Consider the following 24,059-nt stretch of genomic DNA (forward strand, 5'->3'; position numbering starts at 1 on the left):
ATCAACTAGAACCATTACCTTCTGATTTGGGGTTCTAAGCCCTTCCCTCAGCCCTTCTCTCAACGCCTATTTTCAGACTTCCAATAAACGCTGCCTTCGGTCAAACTGTCCCTTGGACCATCTTTTGGCCACCACGGTACTCGTTCCCATACAATTAAATTTTCTTCTCCCTCTTTCCTCTTCCTTTCCTTATCGCTTCAGTTGTGTCCGACTCTGTGCGACCCCATAGATGGCAGCCTTCCAGGCTCCGCCATCCCTGGGATTCTCCAGGCAAGAACACTGGAGTGGGTTGCTATTTCCTTCTCCAATGCATGAAAGTGGAAAGTGAAAGTGAAGTCCCTCAGTCGTCTCTGACCCTTCACGACGCCATGGACTTCAGCCTACCAGGCTCCTTTGTCCATGGGATTTTCCAGGCAAGAGTACTGGAGTGGGTTGCCATTGCCTTCTCCGCCCTCTTTCCTCTAGAGTTAGCTAATGGCCAGGCTCCTCTGCCCAGGGGAAGCCTCACTGCCTTTCAGTACATGGTGAAAACTCCTTGTCTTGAATTCCTTGGGCAGTTATTAATTGTTTTAGTAAGTGAAAGTTAAAGTGAACCCGATCAGTCGTGTCCAACTCTTTGCGACCCCATGGACTGTAGTCTACCAGGCTTCTCCATCCATGGGATTCTCCAGGTAAGAATACTGGAGTGGGTTGCCATTTCCTTCTCCAGGAGATCTTCCCGACCCAGGGATTGAACCCGGGTCTCCCACACTGTAGGCAGATGCTTTATCGTCTGAGCCACCAGGGAAGTCATTGTTCTAGTAACATGTTCTAGTAACCCACTACCCATATTCTAGTAACCAAGTCACTGTTCTAGTAACCCACTACCAATTATATGCGTTATACTATTTTGCTTGCATTTGTATTTACCTTTCCAGTAAGGCATGTTTTCCAAACAAGGCTAAGGTCTCCGTCTTAGCATCCTAACCACTCTATAAGCATTTTTATGGACTAGTGCTAATATGAAAGCCTCTTATAAACCTCAAAAAGTTGAGATTCAAATACTGTCTTCGTTACCCAGTCGAGAAGATCAGATTACTTCACCAGTCACACAGGCCTGGACTACAACTAAATAAAACATCTGAAAGAAGCATACTTCTATAGATGTAATCACGTAACTTCACTAGGGAAGGCACGCAATTAAAATTTTCAATCTGCAGAACATCCGAAATGAAATACAGAATCACTCAACCTACCAAAAGAGAAAAAAAGCATAGCTCTTTAGAAGACATTTGACTAGCCCCTTTGTCTTAATTTCACTTAAGTAGCTGGGATTTCCCGCTGAAGTTAAAGGCAGCTTTCCCGGTGAAAGCCCAGGAAAGCTGCACGAACTCCAGCAAGGGAAAAGCCTGAGACAGGACTGGGTTAAAAGCTCGACTCCTCCCCGCTCGGGGTCATCTACGGAGGGGTGGGAGGAGCACGAGAAGTCTCTAGGATGTTATCTTTCCCCATCAAGTGGCCACGCGGGAACCCGGGGACGTCTGGGACAGAACGAGGTGCTCGGGTCTCGAGTGAAGCCTGGGGGTGGAGAGCTGCGACCGCCGATGGGCTGAAAACCCTCATCGCCAGGGCTGGGCAGGGGCCACCCGGCCGGACGCCGGCACGGTTTCCAGGGCTAGGGGAGTTACCGGGCGGGCAAGCCCGGGCACAGCAGGGTCCCTGGAGTTACCCTGCGGAAAGCGGTGAGAAAGGTCGCGAGAGCCGCGGCTTTTGAGAGGGGCCGCGGTGGTTGCGGAGTAATTACCCGGGTGCCATTTCAGGGCCAGCTTCCGATAGGCTTTCTTGAGCTCCTCCTCGCTGGCGTCTCGCCGCACCCCCAGCGCTTCGTAGTGACACTTCATCGCCCGACAGGGCAGGGGGCTCGGGCCGGGGCCGGGGCCCGGGGCGGGGCCGGAGCCCGGACCCGGGCCGAAGTAGTGGCGACGGCCCTGGTGGTCCTCTCCTGCGGCGGGAGCCCGGCGCCCGCACCGGGCCAGCCAGCGAGCGCGGCGGCAGCGACGGCGGCGCGGGGCGACGGCGGCGCGCGGGGGTGAAAGGCGGCGCTGGTTGCGGCACGCGGGAGCGCGGAGGGGGCGGCGCCGGCGGCGGCTCCGCATGGACAGGGGGAAGGCCCTGTTGCGGAAATAGCCGCGCGGGAGGCAGGCGGAGCCGCGGCGGGGAGGAGCCGGGGCCGCGGCGGGCGGGAGGCGGGGCCGAGGTGAGACGGAGGTAGGGTCACGGGAGGCGGGGCCCCGGCGGGTATCATTGTGAGGGGCACAGACGCCAGTCAGTGACACTTAACTTGACATCCGACCTGAGAGATGAGAAAGGAGTTTGATGGGATGAGATTCTGGAAAACATCTTGTAGTTCTGAAGATAATTTCTCAATTTGAGCCACGCTTTTACAGATGAGAAAACTCAAGCTTGAGGAATTCAAGCCTTCCCCACTTATGAATGGCAGGATTCGGTTGGATCAAAACCAGGTCTCTTAACTCTTTTCTTCGATTACCACTTAATGAGATCTCTAATACTCCTTGTCCTGACCACTGTGCGTGAGAAATAATAATAAATAAAATGACTTACACTGAAACAATTTAAGAAGGAAGCATCAACACATTTTTATGTGTTACTACCGTGAATAAAATTACGCTGATCCACCCATCCATCACTCTTGATGGATCCATCACATCCATCACTAACTTCCTGGCCTCTAAACTTACATTTCCAAGATCGATTTAGGTTAAGAATGCAGTTAGGACTCAGTACTTTCACTGCTGAGAGTCGGGTTAGATCCTTGGTCAGGGGAGCTAAGATCCCACATGAAAAGTTCAGTTCAGTTCAGTCGCTCAGTCGTGTCAGATTCTTCGCGACCCCATGAACCGATCCATTACCAATTGCCGGAGTCTACCCAAACCCATGTCCATTGAGTCGGTGATGCCATCCAACCATCTCATCCTCCGTCGTCCCCTTCTCCTCCTGCCCTCAATCTTTCCCAGCATCAGGGTCTTTTCAAATGAGTCAGCTCTTCATATCAGGTGGCCAAAGGATTGGAGTTTCAGCTTCAGCATTAGTCCTTCCAATGAACACCCAGGTCTGATCACTTTTAGGATGGACTGTTTGGATCTCCTTGCAGTCCAAGGGACTCTCAAGAGTCTTCTCCAATACCACACTTCAAAAGCATCAATTCTTCGGTGCTCAGCTTTCTTTACAGTCTAACTCTCACATCCATACATGACTACTGAAAAAACCATAGCCTTGACTAAATGGACCTTTGTTGGCAAAGTAATGTCTCTGCTTTTTAATATGCTGTCTAGGTTGGTCATAACTTTCCTTCCAAGGAGTAAGCGTCTTTTAATTTCATGGCTGCAATCACCATCTGCAGTGATTTTGGAGCCCCCCAAAATAAAGTCAGCCAGTTTCCCCATCTATTTGCCATGAAGTGATGGGACCAGATGCCATGATCTTTGTTTTCTGAATGTTGAGCTTTAAGCCAACTTTTTCACTCTCTTCCTTCATTTTCATCAAGAGGCTCTTTAGTTCTTCTTCACTTTCTGCCATAAGGATGGTGTCATCTGTATATCTGAGGTTATTGATATTTCTCCCAGCAATCTTGATTCCAGCTTGTGCTTCCTCCAGCCCAGCCTTTCTCATGATGAACTCTGCATATAAGTTAAATAATCAGGGTGACAAGATACAGCCTTGACGTACTCCTTTTCCTATTTGGAACCAGTCTGTCGTTCCATGTCCAGTTTTAACTGTTGCTTCCAGAACTGCATACAGGTTTCTCGAGGCAGGTCAGGTGGTCTGGTATTCCCATTTCTTTCAGAATCTTCCACAGTTTATCGTGATCCACAAAAAAGGCTTTTGCATAGTCAATAAAACAGAAATCGATGTTTTTCTGGAACTCTTGCTTTTTTGATGATTCAGCGGACATTGGCAATTTGATCTCTGGTTCCTCTGCCTTTTCTAAAACCAGCTTTAACATCTGGAAGTTCACGGTTCATGTACTGCTGAAGCCACAAGAAAAGAGGTGCCACCAAAAAAAGAAAAAAAAAAAAAATGCAGCGAAGGGATAGTATTTAACCAGCAGGAGGTTTTAGTTGATGTAACTGATACACTGTATTATGGAATGAAAGATCCCTGCAACTGTTCAAATATATTTCACTAGAACCTGGAATGTTTACCTATCAGTTGTTAAATTTAGATTGTCAGCCACATATGGTTAGAAGGGTTGGCTCTGTTGCTAACAAATCTCTCTTGTACAGGATCAGGGTACCCAAAGTCTATGAAGTTGTCCCTTTCTTCCCTAACATCCTGCCCTCTGCACAATCAAAACAAACCAACTCTTAAATCTCAAGTTTCTAGGCACAACACTGTCCAACCAACTCACTACTAAAAATTCATATACTAGCCTCTTTTCCAAAGAAGGAAGATACTATATGGTCTTGGATTATAAATGATAATAGGGAAGACTGAGAGGTTTGAGTGCAAGGAAAAACAGGACATTTCCCTATCTGAGAATGGAATTAGGAAAGGGGAGTAAAGTGAACAAAAAAATGACTTTTTTCTTTCTCCAATTCCATCTGGTTTTGCTACTTCTCAGTCACTTGCCTCTTTTTCCTCCTGAAGGAAAGAGGATCCACTTTTGCTTGTAATACTGTATCAAAATTTAAAGACAATTACACTGTATGTAAATTTCAGCCTAAAGGAAGATCTTTATTAAACAGGTTGACTTCTAAATGAACATGGACTTCAGAAATTCTCATTCAAATGAGGTATCCACATCAGATCAGATCAGTCGCTCAGTCGTGTCCGACTCTTTGCGACCCCATGAATCACAGCACGCCAGGCCTCCCTGTCCAACACCAACTCCCGGAGTTCACTGAGACTCACGTCCATCGAGTCAGTGATGCCATCCAGCCATCTCATCCTCTGTCGTCCCCTTCTCCTCTTGCCCCCAATCCCTCCCAGCATCAGAGTCTTTTCCAATGAGTCAACTCTTCGCATGAGGTGGCCAAAGGACTGGAGTTTCAGCTTTAGCATCATTCCTTCAAGAAATCCCAGGGCTGATCTCCTTCAGAATGGACTGGTTGGATCTCCTTGCAGTCCAAGGGACTCTCAAGAGGGTATCCACATAAATGATTACAATGTCTTATTTTCATCCTATATTCAATTGCTTAAATAACGGCTTTTCCCCGCCGAAGTAAACGTTAGTCGCTCAGTCATGCCCAACTCTTTGCGACCCCATGGACTGCAGCCCACCAGGCTCCTGTGTCCATGAGATTTTCCAGGCAAGGATACTGGAGTGGGTTGCCATTTCCTTCTCCAACAAATTCATGTAACTACCACACAAATACAGTATTAGTCACAAAAGAAAAACCAATACCCAGCCAAAACAGTATTCATTTTTTTTAACCTATCAAATTGACAGATTATCTCATCATTAGCAAGGGTACAAGGAAATGAACACTAACCTCTGGTAAGGTACAATATTTAGAGGAACAAGTTTCTAACTTTTGACCAGGGTTAACTACATATAGTGTACAAAATATGTGTAGAATGTTTGTTGCAAGCATCTGTACCAGAAAAGATAAAACTGAAATACTCAAATATCCAACAGTAAGGGACTGCTGATGGGTGGCAGAGTAGAATACTGTGCAATTACTAATGTTGCAGAGCAAGGACGGGAAAACAATTAGCAGGAATAAAGTGACAGAACACCACACGCATGGCCCTACCCTGTCCCTGGCCGCTTGCACCCAGAATCCTGTCTACCACTAATCGTTCTTCAGGGTGATAAGCCCAGTGCTCTGCTTCAAATAAAGTTCTTTCATAACAGGAAAAACTCACATGTTCTGGTGCCGTAACTGTTCCATTTTTCTTCCTTTTACTGTTAATTTAAGTAATTTACACCCACTGCTTCTAAATTAAATTTGTAATCTACAAAACACTTTCAATACATATATCAACTTATTTGATTTGCAAAACCTAAATATTTTTCTCACATTTTTTCAAGGTAAGGAAACAAGAGAAGTTGGCTCTTCCCGTGCCTTGTGACTCAGGGACTCAAACTTCAGTAAGATGCTTCCCCTTCTAGCTCTCTACCCTCACTGTGCACCATCTGAAACGATGCCCTCAAAGTGCCTAATACTGTTTTACATATGACAACAACCCAGTAAATCTGCCTGAATTTCAGCTTTAATAAACTGAAAATTTTAATCCAAGACAGTGGGCCTAAACCTTAAGTGTGCTAAGTTTTTAGTAATATGTAAAGCTTTAAAAAGAAAAACAGAAATTAGGTGATGAGTTCTGGTGATATTTTATTTAGAAAAACATAGACCCACCCAGACCAAAGTCACAAAATCTTAAGTTTTTTCTTTTAAATGTCACACTAATTAGATGTAAGGTCATCGCAGATAACAAAAGTATTTACACATTGAACACAAAATAAATATAAAACAACTGAAGTCAAATTAGTTCTCCATTGATTCATTTTGCATTCCCACTGCTCATCTTCTGTTTCATCTTTCTTTGTCTTTTGTAAATCCTTTTCTTTCTGGCTTTCAAATCGACTTTTGGCTCTGGTTTCACCCACTGTATTTCTACCGGCTTTTCGTCAGCGGGTGTAACAAAAACATCTGCAGTGGGATCATGGGGAAGAATAGTCTTTGGTTCTTTCTTTCTCAGCTTCTGCACATCTTTCACTTGCTGTTTCTCTCTGTATTTTGCAGCTGTGATGGATCTTATGACACGCCGATGCTAGAAACAAAAAAAATATGAAAGGTGCTCTTGAATAAAAATAAACATTTTATACATGGCAAGGACATTCACTTATGAAACCTATTTCCCTTCACCCTGCATTATCAAAAAAAAAAAAAAAATAGTAATCTGTAAGACCGGATGCAGCAAAAACCAAATTCAGTTTCACAGTTAACAGAACACTTATTTGACAGAATTACTTTGGCCCAAGAGTTTTAGGACATCAAGGACCACTGAACAGAAACAGCTTACCATGTTTGGTGACTGGTAGTGAGGATTTTCATACAAAGTTGGTCCTCCAAAACTTCCCTGGAAAATCTTTATAAGATTTAAGACAAAACGGGGTCCTATTTCTACAAGAGCAGCATCTTCTTCAATGATCTTTAATTAAAAAAAGGAAACATTTCATTTTGATTTGAATAAAATACTTCTAAATGGTACATGGGCTATATCCTCATTACAAATGTGCCTAAAAGAACTGATACCCAATAAAGCTAAGGTGGAAGGGAAACTTGGCAAATGCCGAATCATCAATATTTTCTGAAATGTATTACTGGTTACAAGCAGTTGTCATAGGAAAATATAAATGTCTTTTCAGTGTGTCTTTAAAACTGAGTCATTTCAATTTGGTCTGTATCTAGCTTCTCACCAACACATGTCTTCTTGCAAAACTGGTCAAATGATTATTTAAAACTGCAACCATGATAACAAAATGTGAATATTCAAGCACCCTATGGGGCACTCTTTCAAAATTTAAATCAATCCTTGAGTTGTTTTTATAAATCCAATTCAAATTAGACTAAAAGGCATATAAAAGGATACATGGCAAAAATTAATTTTTGAATGGCTACTGACTGTGGAATTAAGGAGCAACTTCTGAACCACAAATACTACTATTGTTTAAGGCAGGCCTGAATTCAGAGGTTAAGAAGGGGCTATGTTTAACTCACATATCTTTTCTGCTTAACAGAAGCAGAAAAAAGCCCAGTTTATTTCACACGCTGTCTGAAATTATGTCTTGCTGTTTTCATCCACCTCTCCTCCTGAATGAATCACTGTATGACTCATCTAATAGTTCTCATCAAATATTTTCTATGGGGGCTATGTTTTTCTAAGTCTAAAACCCCACCCCAGCCCCAGCAGACTCTAAAACCTCTTAGGAGAGAAACTTATATTTTATTCAATGTATTAATGTCTTGTGAGAAAATCCATACTCAGCTGATAGCCATGAACTTAGGTTATGAAATAGGGGTTATTTACTACAAGTCTGTAGGCAAAAGAAAGCTATTTAAGAGAAAAAGAGTATCATTTCCTATTCTATATCATAAACACTATATATCCTAACTTATGTAACTAAAAACAAAAGCTAACCTGAAAGTTCCGAAACCATATCCTATTATCCAAAATGGTAAATGTAAACACATGGTCCACAAATGGCTGGCTTTTGGGATGATACCGTGGTGTACTGAAGATCTAGTGGAAAAAGGGACACATTAGTTCTGTATTCTATGACATACCATGTGTGTTTTAGATAAAGTTAAAAGGAAGACACTTATTTATAATATTTTACTAAATACAGTTTCTAGTAAAGATATTTACCTGAATTAAGAGTTCTTTTAACAAAGCATAATGTGGCAATTCATCAAAAGCCTGTAAGAATAAAGTGAACATATTATTTGACAGCATTAATTTTGCTTAAAGTTGTGTTTTATTAACTAAATTGAATTATACAACTATATCCACTCAAAAAAACAACCATGCACAGTAAGAAAATTAAACCTCATACACTGAATGAGAAACTTACAGGGTCAAAAGACAAGAGGGGCCGAGAACCTTTTAAACAGTTTCCAGTCATCTTTAGCTCAGCTAGGGTATGAACTAGAAAAATTATAACAACAAAAATAGTTATAACTTTGGCACAATTATCCCTAAAGATTATTTTCAATTATCCCAAAAGATTATTTTCAATTTTCTTACAAAAAAAATTTAAATTGAGTCAACTTACTATTTTGAACAAGGAATTTAGCAGATGGTCCATGAGGTGAATTTGAAAGCCTAAAAAATATAAAAGAAGCTTTTTCAACTAATTAGAATTTAGAATATAGTAAAAGCTTACTTCCAGCTCAATTTAAAAGATACCACAAAGACTTCCCTGGTGGTCTAGTGGTTAACACCCTGCACGTCCAATGCAAGGGGGCACAGGTTTGATCCCTGGTCTAGGAACTAAGATCCCACATGCCACATGGTGCAGTCAAAAACATAAAATACACAGTTTTAAAAAAAGAAAAGATACCATAAAGTGCTAACAATATTCACATATTCCCAAATTTATTTAATACATTCTCTTTCGATATTGATTTCTAACATAATTTCACAGTTTAAAAAAAACTCTGTATGATTTCAATACCTTTAAACCATGGAATTTTTGCATTTGTTGTACATCCCTAGATATGTTCCAGTGTCTCCTGGTTTACAGTCTCTGGGAACTTGAATAGAATTTGTATCCTGCTGTTGTGTGAAACTGGATAAATCTTAATTATATTGAATTGTTTCACAGTGCTTTTCAAGTCCACTATATTCTTCTACTTTTCTGTCTATTCATTCTATTAATTTTTTAGAGTTTGATACTGAAACTCCAACTAAAAATTATAATTAATCTACTAAAAAATAATTGCAATATATTGTGGAACTATAACTTTTATTTTCCAAGTCTCTTTTAAATGTATTATACTTTCATAATTTAAAAAATTAAAAAAAAAATACATTCTCTTACCACATATAGAGATCTTGTTTTTTTTTAGCTTCAAAATAGATACATTTATTGCAGTTTTTCATTTCACAAACCTAAATGGAGCAAAGTATAGAAAAATGAAGTACATAATAAAACTAAGATCTAAAGCAATTCAAAGAATGAATATTCAGATTCCTCTAAGAATACTTCAGCAGGTTAAGAGGTTACAAAGGTCTAAATCAAAGTAGATTTATTTGCAGAAATGTTTAGATTTTCTGCATAAGATAAACTATGCTCTGCCCACCTCTTTGACGGAAACAGCTACTCTTTTTCGGTCTAGCATTTTAACTGGGCTCCCTTGGGGAACCTCTTCTTCTGACCATATTCCTGTGTACAAACTACTAAGATTAAAAACAAACAACCCCAGGAATAAAGCACATAAGAACCTCACCAACTGTAGAAAAACAGTCCTTAAAGAACCAAAAACATACTTTATAACCATTACTTTGATGTTTAACTTTTTTGCTGTTCTATTTTAAGCTCAAGAAATTTATGTTTTTTCTTCCTCATCTGTACTACCATTTCTGTGATTTGGTTCTGTAAAATCACTAAGGAGTATACAAAACCTATTTCAAGTTGAAGTAAACTTCAACGTCTTAAAGATTTATAAAGTCTCAAGTGAGAAATGCACAAAAGCAATAAGGGAATGATGTCCTTTATTACTGTAGTATTTATAAATTAATATATATATACTACCTGAGGCTTAAAGAATTCATCAACCCAATGCTTTTGCTGCTTACTTTCTTGGAATAAATACAACTACATGCTAAGTTGTGAGCTTTAGTTGCTGCAATCCGGATCCTGTTTATGTCTCCTATCTTTACTTGAAATTATACTACCTATTAGGGGCCTGACTCCCTCATTAGAATGTAAGTTCCATGATGACAGTGGCATTTCTCTTAACACTGCTTCTATAGAATAATCCCATGATAGAACAGGGCTTCAAAATTTTGTGCTAAATGAATAACAGAAGCCTTTCTAATAACTAAAAAGAAGTATCTAAGTATCTAATTGTTTTTTAAAACAATTCTTCTAAGTTTTAAAAAAAATTTGCTTTAAAAATGGAAGTTTAGTCTTCAACACTACTTTGAAATTTTAACCTATTACTAGTTCATAATACCTTAAGAGCAAATATCATACGCACTGCTTTTAATACTAGCAAAATACTTTCCTCAATATGCTTATTGAGAGAAGACAAATTTAAGAATGACCAAGAAATAATACATATTGAAGCATTAAATTGTGTGAAATAGACAGTGAGTACTATAAAAAAATTTAGAAGGTACATAATTAGAGTTTGCGTATCTTATATAAAACAACTTAAGTCACTGGATAACTGACTTATTTTTTAAATGATCAACTTCTCATGTTCTAAAATAGTTTCTAAATAGTGCTGCTAGAATATTTACTTTCTTAAATTACCTCATTAATCACAAATAACTTATCTTTACGATCCATTTTAGTATCTGTAAAAAGAAAAAAAAACAATTAAACAAAAAGATTTCAAAGCTACTTCAATCAAATCACTCATACTTTCTAGAAAATTAAATATTAAGTATCTTTATAATTTTCAGTTTAAATGAGATTGATCTTCAAAATGATTAGAGCTGAAGACACATGACCTCTTTAAAAATCTTGTTGTTTTGAAATGCAAAAATGAGTGATTGAAAATTGTCCTCAGGAATTATAAAGATCTAGGCAGTGTTTCTTTGTGTGCAGGCATACCTCAGAGCTTCTGCCTGTTCAGTTCCAGATGACCATAATAAAGAGAATATTGAAAGATAGCATGTCACATAAATTTTTTTTCATTTCCTAGTGCATATAAATGTCATGCTTATACTATACCATAGTATCAGATGTACAAACACATTACGCGTAAATAAACAATGTAATGCCTTAATTTAAAAATATTTTAATGCTAAAAAATGCTAACCATCATCTGAGCCTCCAGTGAGCCACAGCAGTAACGTCAAAGATCACTGATCACAGATCACAAGATAACAACATTGAAAAGGTTTGAAACACTGCAAGAACTACCAAAATGTGACAGATACAAAGTGAGTAAATAAATGCCATTGGAAAAATGGCGCCAAGAGACTTGCTTGACACAAGGTTACCACAAGTCTGCATATGGAGAAAAAAAAAATTGCAAAAAAGTGAAGCACAATAAAATGAGGTCTACCTCATTTTACTAATCTCTTTCCAAAGCAGGAAAATTCTCACAAACCAATTTTAGGACACAGGTTTTAGAAACACTCACTTAGGAAACAATACAAATTAAAATTTTCTTTATGTAACTACAGACCTCAGTTTCAGAAACATTGTTATTTTATTCAGAAACACTGTTATGTTATTACCAAGAATTAAAACCTAAGCACCTCCCAACCCAGGCACAAAATACAGCTGCATGAGAACACTGTCATGGTTCCAAATCCCATTACTAAATGTTTTTCATTTGCCTGTAAGACATCCCATTATAAAAGAAAAAGCTTGGCATTTAATAGACTGAGTCCCAACTTAAAGGTTCTTCAAATCATACTCCTGGTACATTAAGTTTTTAATAAGAATTTTTTGTTTTGTTTTGTTTTAAATGCAGAAAATAATACATGGCAGTCTTGATTAATTTAGAAGGACAAACCAGCTCATGGCCTCTGAGAACATTATAATGAAGTCATTCCTGGACTTTCAAAAAATGTTTTAGAGAAAACAATGTTTAATGCATTTTGCAGAGAATTTCTAAAAAATATTAATTGGAAAAGTCTTGGCACTGAACAGATAAAACTTCTGAGAAGTCGTTGTTCTTTACCTGACATGCTGAATGAACAAGTGTGACTAGAAGTGAAAATATATAAACAGGCAAGTTTACAAATATGAAATTTTAACACATATGATATAAAAGCACCTGCTTTAGAATGAGGCATCAACATTCTCAAGTCTTGCATTAAATGTCTTGTTCTGAAATTTATTCCTCTAGAAGAAAAGATGAGAATCCGTTCCTTATTTTTCCACTTTCCCTAAAGGGAAAAAGTGTGAGAATTTTAACATTTCATGGCAAATCTATCTTGTTTGCTTAAAAATAAATGCTTCCAAGTAGCAACCCAAACAATCCTGACCTCAGCCTTTAATTCAATCTCAGTAGCATTTACTGATCCCAGCTGCTATCCAGAAACCTCCTTGGCTTCCCTTCCTTTTGTTTTTCTTCAATTTCTCCAGTTCCTCCTCCTGATTATTACAGTTCTCATAATCACTCTCACAGCTTTCACTGTCAACTAACTCTATAGAAAGATAAGGAACTCTTTCTAGCTCAAATAATCCAGTATCTGACTTACCTCAAATTCAACTTTAGGATGCCAAATCTTAAAAGCTGGTAAACTTCCTTACTATTTTTCTGATGATGTCACCATCATTTCAGTCCCCCATGCTTTGAATCTTCCATTTGCCCTTATCTCATATCATAAGCACCAGTAAATGCTGTCAATTTCTCTTTCCAACAACTCTTAGTCCTCTCTTAGTGATACTGCCTTCAAGGTTCAGATTCTTATAATCTCATAACAATTGCAGATCTTCAAATGCTAGTCCTCCCTGCCAGGAGCTCCTCCAATAGACAAGGTGGACTACCACCTGCTTGCTCCAATCACATCTTTATCTTCCAGGGTTTTCTAAACAAAGTTCAAAACGACACAGCTTTAACACTAGATTCTAAAGTACATTTATATTTCTACCTATACTTTAGCCAATTTGGCTGGTGTTTGTTTTTTTTTTTTTCAAGTCAGCATTTCATCCACTTCAACACCTCTGATTAGTTTTTTTCTCTCCCTCTGGACTTATATTGTTCCCTCTCATTTTTGAATACAGAAATTTTGCCCTTACCTTGGGATCCAATTCAAAGGCTAAATCCTTCATGATCCCTTACCTGGTTATTCTAAAGAAATCTTTATCTCCTGCACTTAAATAAAAAATTTCATATTATGACTCAGATGACAGATACTATCACATTTCTTTTTAGCTCCTAAAGGGAAGAGTGAGAACACTAACATTTACAGAAAATCTACAAGAAGTCTAGTTTACTCTTCACAAAGAGTAAATTACATTTTTTACCTTAGTTTGCAAATGAGAAGAGTTCAAAATGTCCCCGTTAATTAATATCAGGGTTAGAATTCAAGCTTATCTTTCATTCCTCAAAGCTAACTCCTTTCCCAGCGCTTGCCAAATTTACCTGTCATTCACTACGTGATATATACAGATCAATGCTAAGCTGTCGAAGAAGGCAATGGCAACCCACTCCAGTACTCTTGCCTGGAAAATCCCATGGACGGAGGAGCCTGGTAGGCTGCAGTCCATGGGGTCGCTAGGAGTCGGACACGACTGAGCGACTTCATTTTCACTTTTCACTTTCATGCACTGGAGAAGGCAATGGCAACCCACTCCAGTGTTCTTGCCTGGAGAATCCCAGGGACAGGGGAGCCTGGTGGGCTGCCGTCTATGGGGTCGCACAGAGTCGGACATGACTGAAGCGACTTAGCAGCAGCAGCAGCATGCTAAGCTGTGGTGGGGTGGCGGGGGAAGACGGAAGGAAATTACTAAATCAGACCAATTGTCTCCACAGTATTTTATCTAGCTTAAGATGAATGAAAGATTTAACAACTTGTGTTCACCTTCTTCTGGAAAAAAACCCATCAACTTACATACCAGTTCTTAGTTTCCTTCTAAACTCCAACATTTTAGGAGAAAGTGGTCACGTTTTAGTTTTGCAATCCCAAAGTACGGGAAACCTAACTTCTTACAGTGCTTGGCACATTAAAACTTTGTCGAATACACCTAAAAACTCATAGAATCTACCCTAGTTTTTCGTATCCCTTGAGAGTTACAAATCAAGTAGGGGATTGAATGGGAATGAGGTTTAAGAGGGAATGGATATATGTATACTTAATGGCTGATTAACGTTGTTGTACATTAGAAAACTGTACAACACAACATTGTAAAGCAATTATCCTCCAATTAAAAGTAAAATTTTAAAAAAATCACGTCTAAAGCATAGTCCCAAAGGACAGTAGTTTTTTAAAGAACCGCATAACCAGCTTCAACATTCAGAATACGGGAATATTCTGGCTATCCCATCACTGGAAGGGATATATACTCGAGAAAGACAAACAAGTTTAAGGCAGAATTTCCTTCCTCCGACAACAAAAAAAAAAAAAAAAACGAAGGAAATGAAGACAAAACACTGTAACAGTTCCCGAAAGTCGCTTCTCTGCGAGCAGTAACAGCTTTGAAATCGGTCAAGTTGCTCAGTCAGCAGCCTGCCAAGAGTGCAGCCACGTGCACTAGGGTTAGATGTAAAGGCGGCAGCTGGTCCCGCAGAGAGAGCTGAGACGGAGCTCCCGTAACACCCCCAGCATCTCTGAAACCCGCGGAGCGGTAATCAGGTAGGTACCACAACGAAAGCGCGTGGAGCCGCGGCCGCAAAGCCCCCTTTACCTTGCAAACTGGGCCTGGGATACGATCTTTCTCTTCTTCTGCCGCCTCCTCTGATACGTCGTTCGGCTTAGTCGGCAGCTTGCCATCTTTCGCGTCTCTTTTCAACTTTTTCGCCTGAACCGCCAGGCCTCCACGCCGTTTCCTTTTGGTCGCCGCCATCTTGCTCCGCACCTTCGCTCTGGGCCTTCCTTCCGGCTCTGCCGCTCGCTCCGCCTTCCCGTCTCTATGGTCCCGGCCCCCAGCTCCACAGTCCTGCAGCTCTATGGTGCCTCTTTCCCGTCTTTATGGTACGGCCCGGTCGGCTCTCTAGGCCTCTTCTATCTCTGTGGTGACGGTGGCCGAGGTGGCCGGCAAATCTGAATAGAGGGGCGGGATCCGCTCCACTTCCTCCGCAGTTTTCTAGGAGCTGCAATCCGGGCGCTGCGCAAACGTAGGGTTTGGGCTCTGGGGATCCCAAGACAAGTCTGTAAGCGGGTCGTGGGCTGGTGAGTGGTGGTGGGTGGTTGTCTGGGTCTCTTGAAGGACCTTCCAAGGACTCAAGCCCGCCCCCTTAGCGCATATCCTGTTAGAAGCAAGATTGGAGGCGCGGGACACCTCTTCTCTGACTGAGGAAGCGGAGCCTCTGTTTGGGTTGGCGAAACTGACCCCGGTGACCGTGTTAGTTGCGAATTTCTGTCCTTCTTAACTTTTCGTGTTACTGTCGCCTTACTAAAGACGACGAAACCCTAGTTTACAGGGTAATTTCCCCCAAAGTTAGAGATAGTTAAGTGGCAGAGGTGGGGTTTCAGTTCCTACTTCGGCGAGTTCAGCGTCCAGGCCTCCATTGAAATCGCGGGCCTCGTCAGCCTGGACGGGGAGTTTTATTGTCGCATCTCATCAGGAGCATCCCTCGGGGCCGAATGCGCCGTGGACCATGCCCCTCCTAACCCAGCGGATCCCAGACGAGAATGATTACTGCTTAGTGGCCAGCCTTGACAACGTCAGGAACCTCTCCACTATCTTGAAGGCTATTCATTTCCGAGAACATGCCACGTGTTTCGCTACTAAAAATGGAATCAAGGTTACAGTGGAAAACGCAAAATGTGTCCAAGCAAATGCTTTTATTCAGGTATGGAAGTTGGCACCTTTAATCCAGTGACATATGACATTCTTCACCCAGCTCAATGAATTCCAAGGGTCCTTATTTAAGTTGGAGCACAAAATATCATTATTTGAATTCTTTTTCTCTCCTGGTAACAAATTCTTTTCCTATCGTGTTTTACAGAGATAATGGTTAATAATGTCTAAAATATATTAAACTATAGGTGGGCACTTTTTCTGAGTGTTTTGTATGTTTATATATTTAAATCATTTAATGCTCACAACAATAGTGGTTTAGATGTAGTTTCTTTAGTTCTAGGTAATATACGTTTACTATGTGCAAGGGTACTGAAGTTCCCATGACTACAGATCATCAGTACTGTTGTCTCACATAACTCTAAAACTGAAACGATATGTGTTTGAACTGTCAATTGGTGTTTGTACTAAAATGAGTGTTTTGTGTAGAAAATGACAATGTCCATTATGAGTGCCAAAACTGTACTGATGGCCGCTAGACTTTGAAGTGGTCTTTGAATACTTTTAATAAATTTATTTTGATAAATTAAAAAAAAAGTCAACAGTCCTACAGTCCTATGAGGTGGTTCTATTATTATTCCCATTTTACATTTGTGGAAACTGAGACACTAAGTGATTTGTCAGCAGTCCTATAGCTGGCAAGTGGCTTAGGTGGGATGAGAACCCACAACATTTGTTTCTGTAGTATATGCTCTTTTGCACTACTTCCCTATTAGTATTTTTTCCTCTTATTGGTTATAATCTGTTTGTTCTTACAAAGTAATAGTTGTATGGTTCAGATAGGATTTCACATTTAATTTAGCATTTTTTTGGAACACCTAAGGGCACAGTATGCCCTCAGGTATAGAGGGATTAATCAGACATGATTCCTGTCCTCAAAAGAAATTGAGAGTCAGTTGTTACTCATGCATTGTCTAATTTGTTTGGCTGTTTTCCACAATGACCTTAGCCCAACTGATGGGCACAAAAAGGAGACAAGGGAGAGTCATGTAGGAGATAGTTTAGCTCCAAGGAGCTAGATGAAGGACCTTTTCATAAAGTTTTGCATCAGACTGAAATCAGTTACACCTTCAACTACTGAGTAGTAGTATTCTAATGGATCTCAGTTGAAAAAGTTTAAGATGTGTTGACTGATAATCAAATTATTTTCATGGGTTTAGCACAATATTGTTATTTTAAAAACATAAAGTGAGCTCTAGAATTGTATGTGTGCATTTTCATTCTTTAACATACATTTTCACATTTACTTTTTTTTTAATAGGCTGGAATATTTCAAGAGTTTAGAGTTCAAGAAGAGTCTGTTACTTTTCGAATTAATTTAACTGTCCTTTTAGACTGTTTATCTATTTTTGGATCAAGTCCTGTGCCAGGTGAACTATTTTATTGTCCTTATAATAACATAAAAGCATTTCTGGATGGTCAGAAAAATACAGGGAAAATTATTAGAATATAAGTAATATAAACATTTGTTTAAAAAATTAATTGCCAATTTATTTTTCATTTGCCACAATCATATATTCTGATTTTTCATAATATTAGTAGATGCTAATGGTTCTTAATTTACATTCACCTTTTAATTTACAAAGCTTTTAGGATTTTAAATTTGAACTAATCAAAAGAATACTTTGAACATGTCTTAAATATGTTTAACATTGAGAAATATATTTTAATTGCTTCTTTTCCCTAATTTGTCAAGAATTATAGTGGCAGAGAAAAACAGATACCAGTTGTCCTGACTCCCAGTTCACTGTGTTTGACATTTGCTCTTTTTTCTTTAAGCCCTATTTATAAATTAAGTTTATCTTCGTAAATGCTTTTCCTTTAAAATAGTCATATACTTTTAGCAATAGTTAAAACTACAAGGAAACCCCAGAAGGATGATTTTTACTTCATAGGAAAGGATCAGTTATGGTCCTCTAGAAAATATGTTTTAATTTTGTACTGACAATTCCGGAATTGTCAGGAATTGGTTAAAATTATACATTTTCTAATGCAGTGATCCCCAACTGGTTTTCCATAAAAGTACCTGCCTTCTTCCATTCCTCAGTGTGGTTCTCCGCCCACTAAGAGGAGCAGAGTATCCTGTCATAGTCCTTCTCCTCTTTAGTACTAGTTTTGCAGAGCTAAAACCCTAACCTCCATTAACCACCCTTTTTCTCCCAATTAGACCTTAAGATATGGTGATATATAAGGACTATCTCCCAGTAGAAAACGTTGGAAGGGTCCTTATCACAGTGAATACATTGATGTTATAATAAGACAATATGAAAGCAATCCAGATTGAAGACCTTCAAGAATAGCATAATCTATCCTACAACAGTTACTATTAATACATGCAATATGGACTGTATAGATTCTCCATCCTGAAGTTGTATATTTATATATAATCACCTAGCTATCTCTGAAGTATGTTTTGTTTTTTTTTTTCCCAACCTGGAAAATGATTTCAAAGAGTTAACATTTTATTCCCAATTTTTTGCAGTTATTTTTGGAATTGTCTATACACAACTATCATCAGGAAAGATGTGATCCCTTCTCATAAGGATATACATACATATATGCTAGAAATGGACATGGTAAAATGTTCTTGAGTTTTAGGCATGATTTGAGGGGAAGCTGAGCCCAGAGCTCTAAAGCTAAGCCCAGAGTAGTATTTGTTTCCATTGCAGGGACTTTTACTGCACTTCGGATGTGTTACCAAGGTTATGGTTACCCTCTGATGCTGTTTCTGGAAGAAGGAGGCGTGGTGACAGTGTGTAAAATCAACACTCAGGAGCCTGAGGAGACTCTGGATTTTGATTTCTGCAGCACCAATGTCATTAATAAAATTATTCTGCAGTCAGAGGGGCTCCGTGAAGCATTTTCCGAGTTGGATATGACGAGTGAGGTCCTGCAGATCACCATGTCTCCAGATAAACCTTATTTCAGGTACTTGAAAGCCCTGCAGTCCTGGTTAATGTAGTTTACTCCATCGACCTGCTTACACATTTTCTTAGAATGCAGTTTTTGTTACCCAGGTTATGAAAATTTTCAGAACTTCAGAGAGCTTCTACTCTTAGTTCATACTTTTATGTGTCAGGACACTAGAAGACCCAGGAAGACTAACTCACTATAAAGCTTCATAGGTAGTGTTGGTTTCTAGACGAGTAGCCCCATCTCTGAGTTCATAAACTAGTGATCATTTCATTGCTGTTCTACTTACCATCATAGATCAGTTGCATTGTGAGGAAAATTGGGCTTAAACTTTTGCAAAAGGTGTTTACAGCATGTGTTATCTCTTTTTCCCAAGTTAGTACAGATGCTGGAGGGAATAGGTGTTTTCTATACATGGTTCATTCACTAAGTATCAATCACCTATAGTGTGCATATTTACATTAAGCACTGCTGCTGCTGCTAAGTCATGTCAGTCATGTCTGACTCTGTGCGACCCCACAGATGGTGGCCCAACAGGCTCCGCCGTCCCTGGGATTCTCCAGGCAAGAACACTGGAGTGGGTTGCCATTTCCTTCTCCAGTGCATGAAAGTGAAAAGTGAAAGTGAAGTCGCTCAGTTGTGTCCGACTCCTAGTGACCCCATGGACTGCAGCCTACCAGGCTCCTCTGTCCATGGGATTTTCCAGGCAAGAGTACTGGAGTGGGGTGCCATTGCCTTCTCCGACATTAAGCACTACAGGAAGGAAAAGCTTAAAATCAAGATGATGAGGCTATACGTGAAACACCTTAGAGAGAATAAAATTACATGCCGTTAAGATTAGGGAACCAGCACAGGAGTACTTTGGGAGGCATGGTCAAGGTGAGCTTCCTAAGAGGGCAATTTTCAGCAGGAATATAGTATCAAAAACTGTCAAGCTGCTTCTCATATTTTGACCCAACAAATGAAATGGCAAAACTCTTCAGGATTAGAATCAGAGAGAGAATTTATTTATTTCTACTCTTTTGAAATCGTTCAGAATATTAGAGTAAAGGAGTTAAATACATACGGTATGAGAGGTGTAATTATTATTTTTGTATCTCCTTTAGAAGAACTGCAGGCTTTTCTTATTGGTTAGGTAGTTAAAAAATTTGCTCAAGATTGGTTAAAATGCTAATCAAAATGGAAATGAGTGCAACCCTACTTAAGCAGTGATGTGAATTAAAGATTTCAGACACTTTAAACAGAGTATTCCAGAGGCTTCTCATCTACATGATCTCTCTCAGCATGGGTGACTAGATGGATCATGGTATTTTTCATCTCCCATACAGGAAATTATTTGGGGGTGGGGAACTGGAAGTTGAAATATTTTTTTCTGGATATGTTAAACTTGAGCCTGTGACACTAGGGAGTAGTTGGATAGATAGGTATAGAGTTCAGGAGATCAGTATAGACTAAAAATATAGATTTGGGAACCATCAGCATGGCGGGCATGAACAACATGGCTAAGAGAAAGAGGTGATGTTAGAAGAGGGAAAAGATGGATTCTGGGGAAAGCCAGCAAGCACCTAGGTCTTTATCACTGTGCTCATATAGCGCTCACATACAGTGCTCATATATGTTAATTCCAGGTGGCTCAAATGGTAAAGAATCTGCCTGCAATGCAGGATACCCACGTTAGATCCCTTGGTCAGGAAGGTCCCCTGGAGAAGGGCATGGCAACCCACTCTAGTATTCTTGCTGGAGAATCCCATGGACAGAGGAACCTGGTGAGCTTCAGTCCATGGAGTCACAAAGAGTCGAACAGGACTTGAGCCACTAACACTTTTCACTTTCCAAAACAAATGATCAGTAAGTTAAGTAAACATAAACATTCACAAATTGTCTGCAAACTACTGATATTCCCAAGCAAAGAAAACCATAAAACAGCCTGAAAAGCATCTGAGACACACAAAAGCCCTAATTGCTTGGTGTGGCAGTAGACATAGCTGGCAGGGCCCTGGGCTTGCCATTGACATAGATCAGGGTCTTCCGTCACTCCATCACTCTCCTGTTACATGGTTCTGATTTGAGGAAGAGGGAAGGACAATATCAAAGTAATATTAAGGTAATGAGATTGAGGCAGAGCCCCCTAGATTCCTTCTGTGGCTGGCTTTTTGCAAAGTCATTTATTAGTTGCTAGCTCTGTACTGCAGCATCCTACAGGAATCTTTATTATGTCATTGTTACAGCGCTTTGTCTACAGCTGTCTACATATATGTTTCACTCACCAGAATGAGCTTCTTAAGGAAGTGTTTGCTTATTTGGATACTAATGTGGCTTATTGTTGAACCAATGAATAAATGAATTGCTCATTTTCTACTATAGGTTATCTACTTTTGGGAATGCAGGAAGCTCCCACCTTGACTATCCCAAAGATTCTGATTTGATGGAATTATTTCACTGCAATGAGACCCAGGTCAACAGGTCAGTAGGTTGCCATTTGGTGATGAAGGTGAGGTTCAATACTATATTTCTACTAAATAAATTTTTTAAGACTTTCAATGTGTAAATAAAAGTATAGCAAAAAATAAATAGTAGGTTGCTGGGTTTAACTTGGGAATTTGGCATTGTGATAGTGAATTAAATTTTCAAAATGAAGAAAATATTAGCAAATTGGATGGCTCTTTGATTCTGTTCTTATATTTGCTGTTTGGTAGTTCTTGGCTAACTTCTGTCCTTTACTTGGAATTATGCTTTAAATGTGTCCAAATAACAGCTTTTTGTTTACTTTTCTGCAGATACAAGATTTCTTTACTGAAACCCTCTACAAAGGCATTAGTCCTGTCTTGTAAGGTATCTATTCGAACAGATAACCGAGGATTTCTCTCATTACAGTATATGATTAGAAATGAAGATGGACAAATATGCTTTGTGGAATATTACTGCTGTCCTGATGAAGAAGTTCCTGACTCTTAGTCTTCAGTATGGGGGTTCACGCACTGTTTATGTACACATGCATAGTAGGTCATGTTCTCATGCTGAGCGCAGTGCCCTTCATGACTTCCTGTTAAGATTTTCTAAGGGGAAGAAGCAGGGAGGAGCAGCAGCACAGTCCCTGTCCCGATAGTTGCTGTAGGTTTTCTCAGTAATGTTGTCACGTAGTCATAGATTATCCAGTACTGGACTAGTTTGTGGTTCTGTCTTTTGAACTCACGGAAATTGTTACAAGTCAAGGTGCATAAGTTTTATGTGTTATTCTACTTAAGTAGGACATTCCAAGAGTATAAAAATTTGAAGTTTGGTGAAGCCATATCAGAAATGTTCTTTTATTTATTTACTATTAGAAAAAGCAATAGCATATGGGCATCACTTCCTAGTTGGAATTCTGGAGACTCTGTCATAAAGCAGTGGTTCTCAGAGTGTCATGCCTAGACCATCTGGAAACTTGTCAGGAACTCTGAGGGTGGGGCCAGCAATCTGTAGTTTAAACAGCTTCCCCCCTTCACTGCCCCACCCCCCGAGATTCTGATCCTTGCTAAAGTTTGAGAACCCCTGTTTTAAAGGATATTTTTTAAAAATAGCATTTTAATTGCATTGAAGTGACTGCTTTTACAGGTGATGTCTTGGCAAGTGTTCTGAAGTTTAGGTGTCACCAAACAAGTCTGAATAATTATATGATTTATTTACATTTTGAAGGCATTTATGAACATGATATAAAACAGTCTTCAGAATTACAGGTTTTCATCTTGTTCTGAAAACCATTCATTGTAGTAAGTACTTATTAGATACCTTCTATTTGCCTATAAGAGTTCCTCAACCAGGGCTTCCCAAGTCGCTCAGTGGTCAAGAATCCACCTGCCAATGCAGGAGACACAGGTTCCATCCCTGATCCTGGAAGATCCCACATTCTGTGGAGCAGCTATGCCCGTGTACCACAACTGCTGAGCCTGTACTCTAGAGCTTGGGAGCTGCAGCTACTGAGCTCATGTGCCCTAGAACCCGTGTTCTGCAACTAGAGAAAAGCTTGCACATGACAAAGACCTAGTACAACCAAAAATAATTTTTTTTTTTTTTTTTTTAAGTTTCTCAACCAAACCAAGGCATATCTCAGTGGGCAGGCACGTAGGCGCTGCTCCCAGGTACCTGTACGACTCATGCAATGCTGGGTATCTAGCCCAGGGTGAATGCCAGATAACTAGTTAAGTCTCCCAGGCAATCTCGGGATGCCCAGCTGGTACAAAAGTCGTTGGAGTTTTGTAAAGTTACAGTATGTGTTCAAGAAGGAAATGATTGAATCTGCCAAATGTTGTCTCAATAAGCATTAAGAACAAAACACGTCTAAAACATAATTATGAAAATACTTAATCAGTAAACATTTCAAGGACTACAATTTTCCTTTAAATTTAAAATTGGACAGTTATTTGGTTTTTTCCCATTGGCATGTCTAGTATCTAAAATACTAGGATAAGGTAAATATTCATCAGATAAAAGGACCTCCACTTTCAGATTATTAGTCACTATGAACGTTGAACCTATGATTAAATAAGACTGACATTTTTGCACATTTAAGACTACTATTTCAGCTGAACATATCTTGAGTTACTTAGAATTCAGAAGCTAATAAATTTAATTCTTTCTCAATCACCGTAACATGAAGATATGTTTTAATAAAGAATTTTCTAGTTACATGTGTTCTGTTTGACTCCCTAATTTGCTAGCCTAACTTTGTTAAAGTTCCTATGAGAGACCACTGGGGGGAGCACTTCCTTGGGCAATGCAGATGCTTTGGTGACTGTAAGTTGAGTTCACGTGTCACAAAAGACTAAGATTTAGCTTTGCCTTTCTGAAGTTTACCTCATATTCTTTCTAATAAAATTGTACTTAACAGTAGCTATTTTTTCTATTTTTAATTAGTTTATTCCCGACTTATGATATGCTTCCACCTAGAACTGATGAAATGATTCAAAACAAAAATGTTAAATTTTACTGTTGTAATAAAAATAAG

At 39.4% G+C, this 24,059-nt stretch overlaps 3 protein-coding genes across 10 annotated transcripts in view; 1 reads left to right on the plus strand and 2 right to left on the minus strand.

The window, feature by feature from the left end:
- DNAJC21 (DnaJ heat shock protein family (Hsp40) member C21) overlaps positions 1 to 2,076 on the minus strand; it is a 28,324-nt gene extending 26,248 nt beyond the window's left edge. The window contains exon 1 of one of the 2 annotated variants that reach the window (XM_006071898.4): positions 1,784 to 2,076. In XM_006071898.4, the coding sequence (XP_006071960.1) occupies positions 1,784 to 1,880 (97 nt within the window). In that variant the 5' untranslated portion in view covers positions 1,881 to 2,076. The remainder of the gene's footprint in view (positions 1 to 1,783) is intronic. The other variant, XM_006071896.4, reaches the window with a different exon arrangement.
- Positions 2,077 to 6,321: 4,245 nt separating this feature from the next.
- Positions 6,322 to 15,205, minus strand: BRIX1 (biogenesis of ribosomes BRX1). 2 transcript variants are annotated; one of them, XM_044932543.2, is made up of 11 exons: positions 15,047 to 15,205; positions 14,224 to 14,229; positions 12,471 to 12,582; positions 10,991 to 11,034; positions 9,551 to 9,621; positions 8,783 to 8,832; positions 8,582 to 8,655; positions 8,377 to 8,427; positions 8,149 to 8,250; positions 7,030 to 7,158; positions 6,322 to 6,777 (listed from the first exon to the last, which is right to left on the minus strand). In XM_044932543.2, exons 1-11 carry the CDS (start codon positions 15,203 to 15,205, stop codon positions 6,508 to 6,510), a joined length of 1,068 nt encoding a protein of 355 aa, XP_044788478.1. In that variant the 3' UTR covers positions 6,322 to 6,507. The 2 variants fall into 2 exon arrangements, with proteins under 2 accessions (XP_044788478.1, XP_006071953.2); XM_006071891.4 differs by lacking the exon at positions 14,224 to 14,229.
- Positions 14,792 to 22,634, plus strand: RAD1 (RAD1 checkpoint DNA exonuclease). 6 transcript variants are annotated; one of them, XM_044932547.2, is made up of 6 exons: positions 14,792 to 14,994; positions 15,927 to 16,154; positions 17,424 to 17,532; positions 18,832 to 19,090; positions 21,440 to 21,538; positions 21,853 to 22,634. In XM_044932547.2, exons 2-6 carry the CDS (start codon positions 15,960 to 15,962, stop codon positions 22,028 to 22,030), a joined length of 840 nt encoding a protein of 279 aa, XP_044788482.1. In that variant the 5' UTR covers positions 14,792 to 14,994; positions 15,927 to 15,959; the 3' UTR covers positions 22,031 to 22,634. The 6 variants fall into 6 exon arrangements, with proteins under 6 accessions (XP_044788482.1, XP_044788483.1, XP_006071954.1 ...); XM_044932548.2 differs by lacking the exon at positions 14,792 to 14,994 and adding an exon at positions 15,336 to 15,476 and having other exon boundaries at positions 21,440 to 21,566; positions 21,950 to 22,634; XM_006071892.4 differs by lacking the exon at positions 14,792 to 14,994 and adding an exon at positions 15,336 to 15,476.
- The last annotated feature ends 1,425 nt before the right edge of the window (positions 22,635 to 24,059 follow it).

Source organism: Bubalus bubalis, chromosome 19, assembly GCF_019923935.1.
Source record: "Bubalus bubalis isolate 160015118507 breed Murrah chromosome 19, NDDB_SH_1, whole genome shotgun sequence".
NCBI lineage: Eukaryota > Metazoa > Chordata > Mammalia > Artiodactyla > Bovidae > Bubalus > Bubalus bubalis.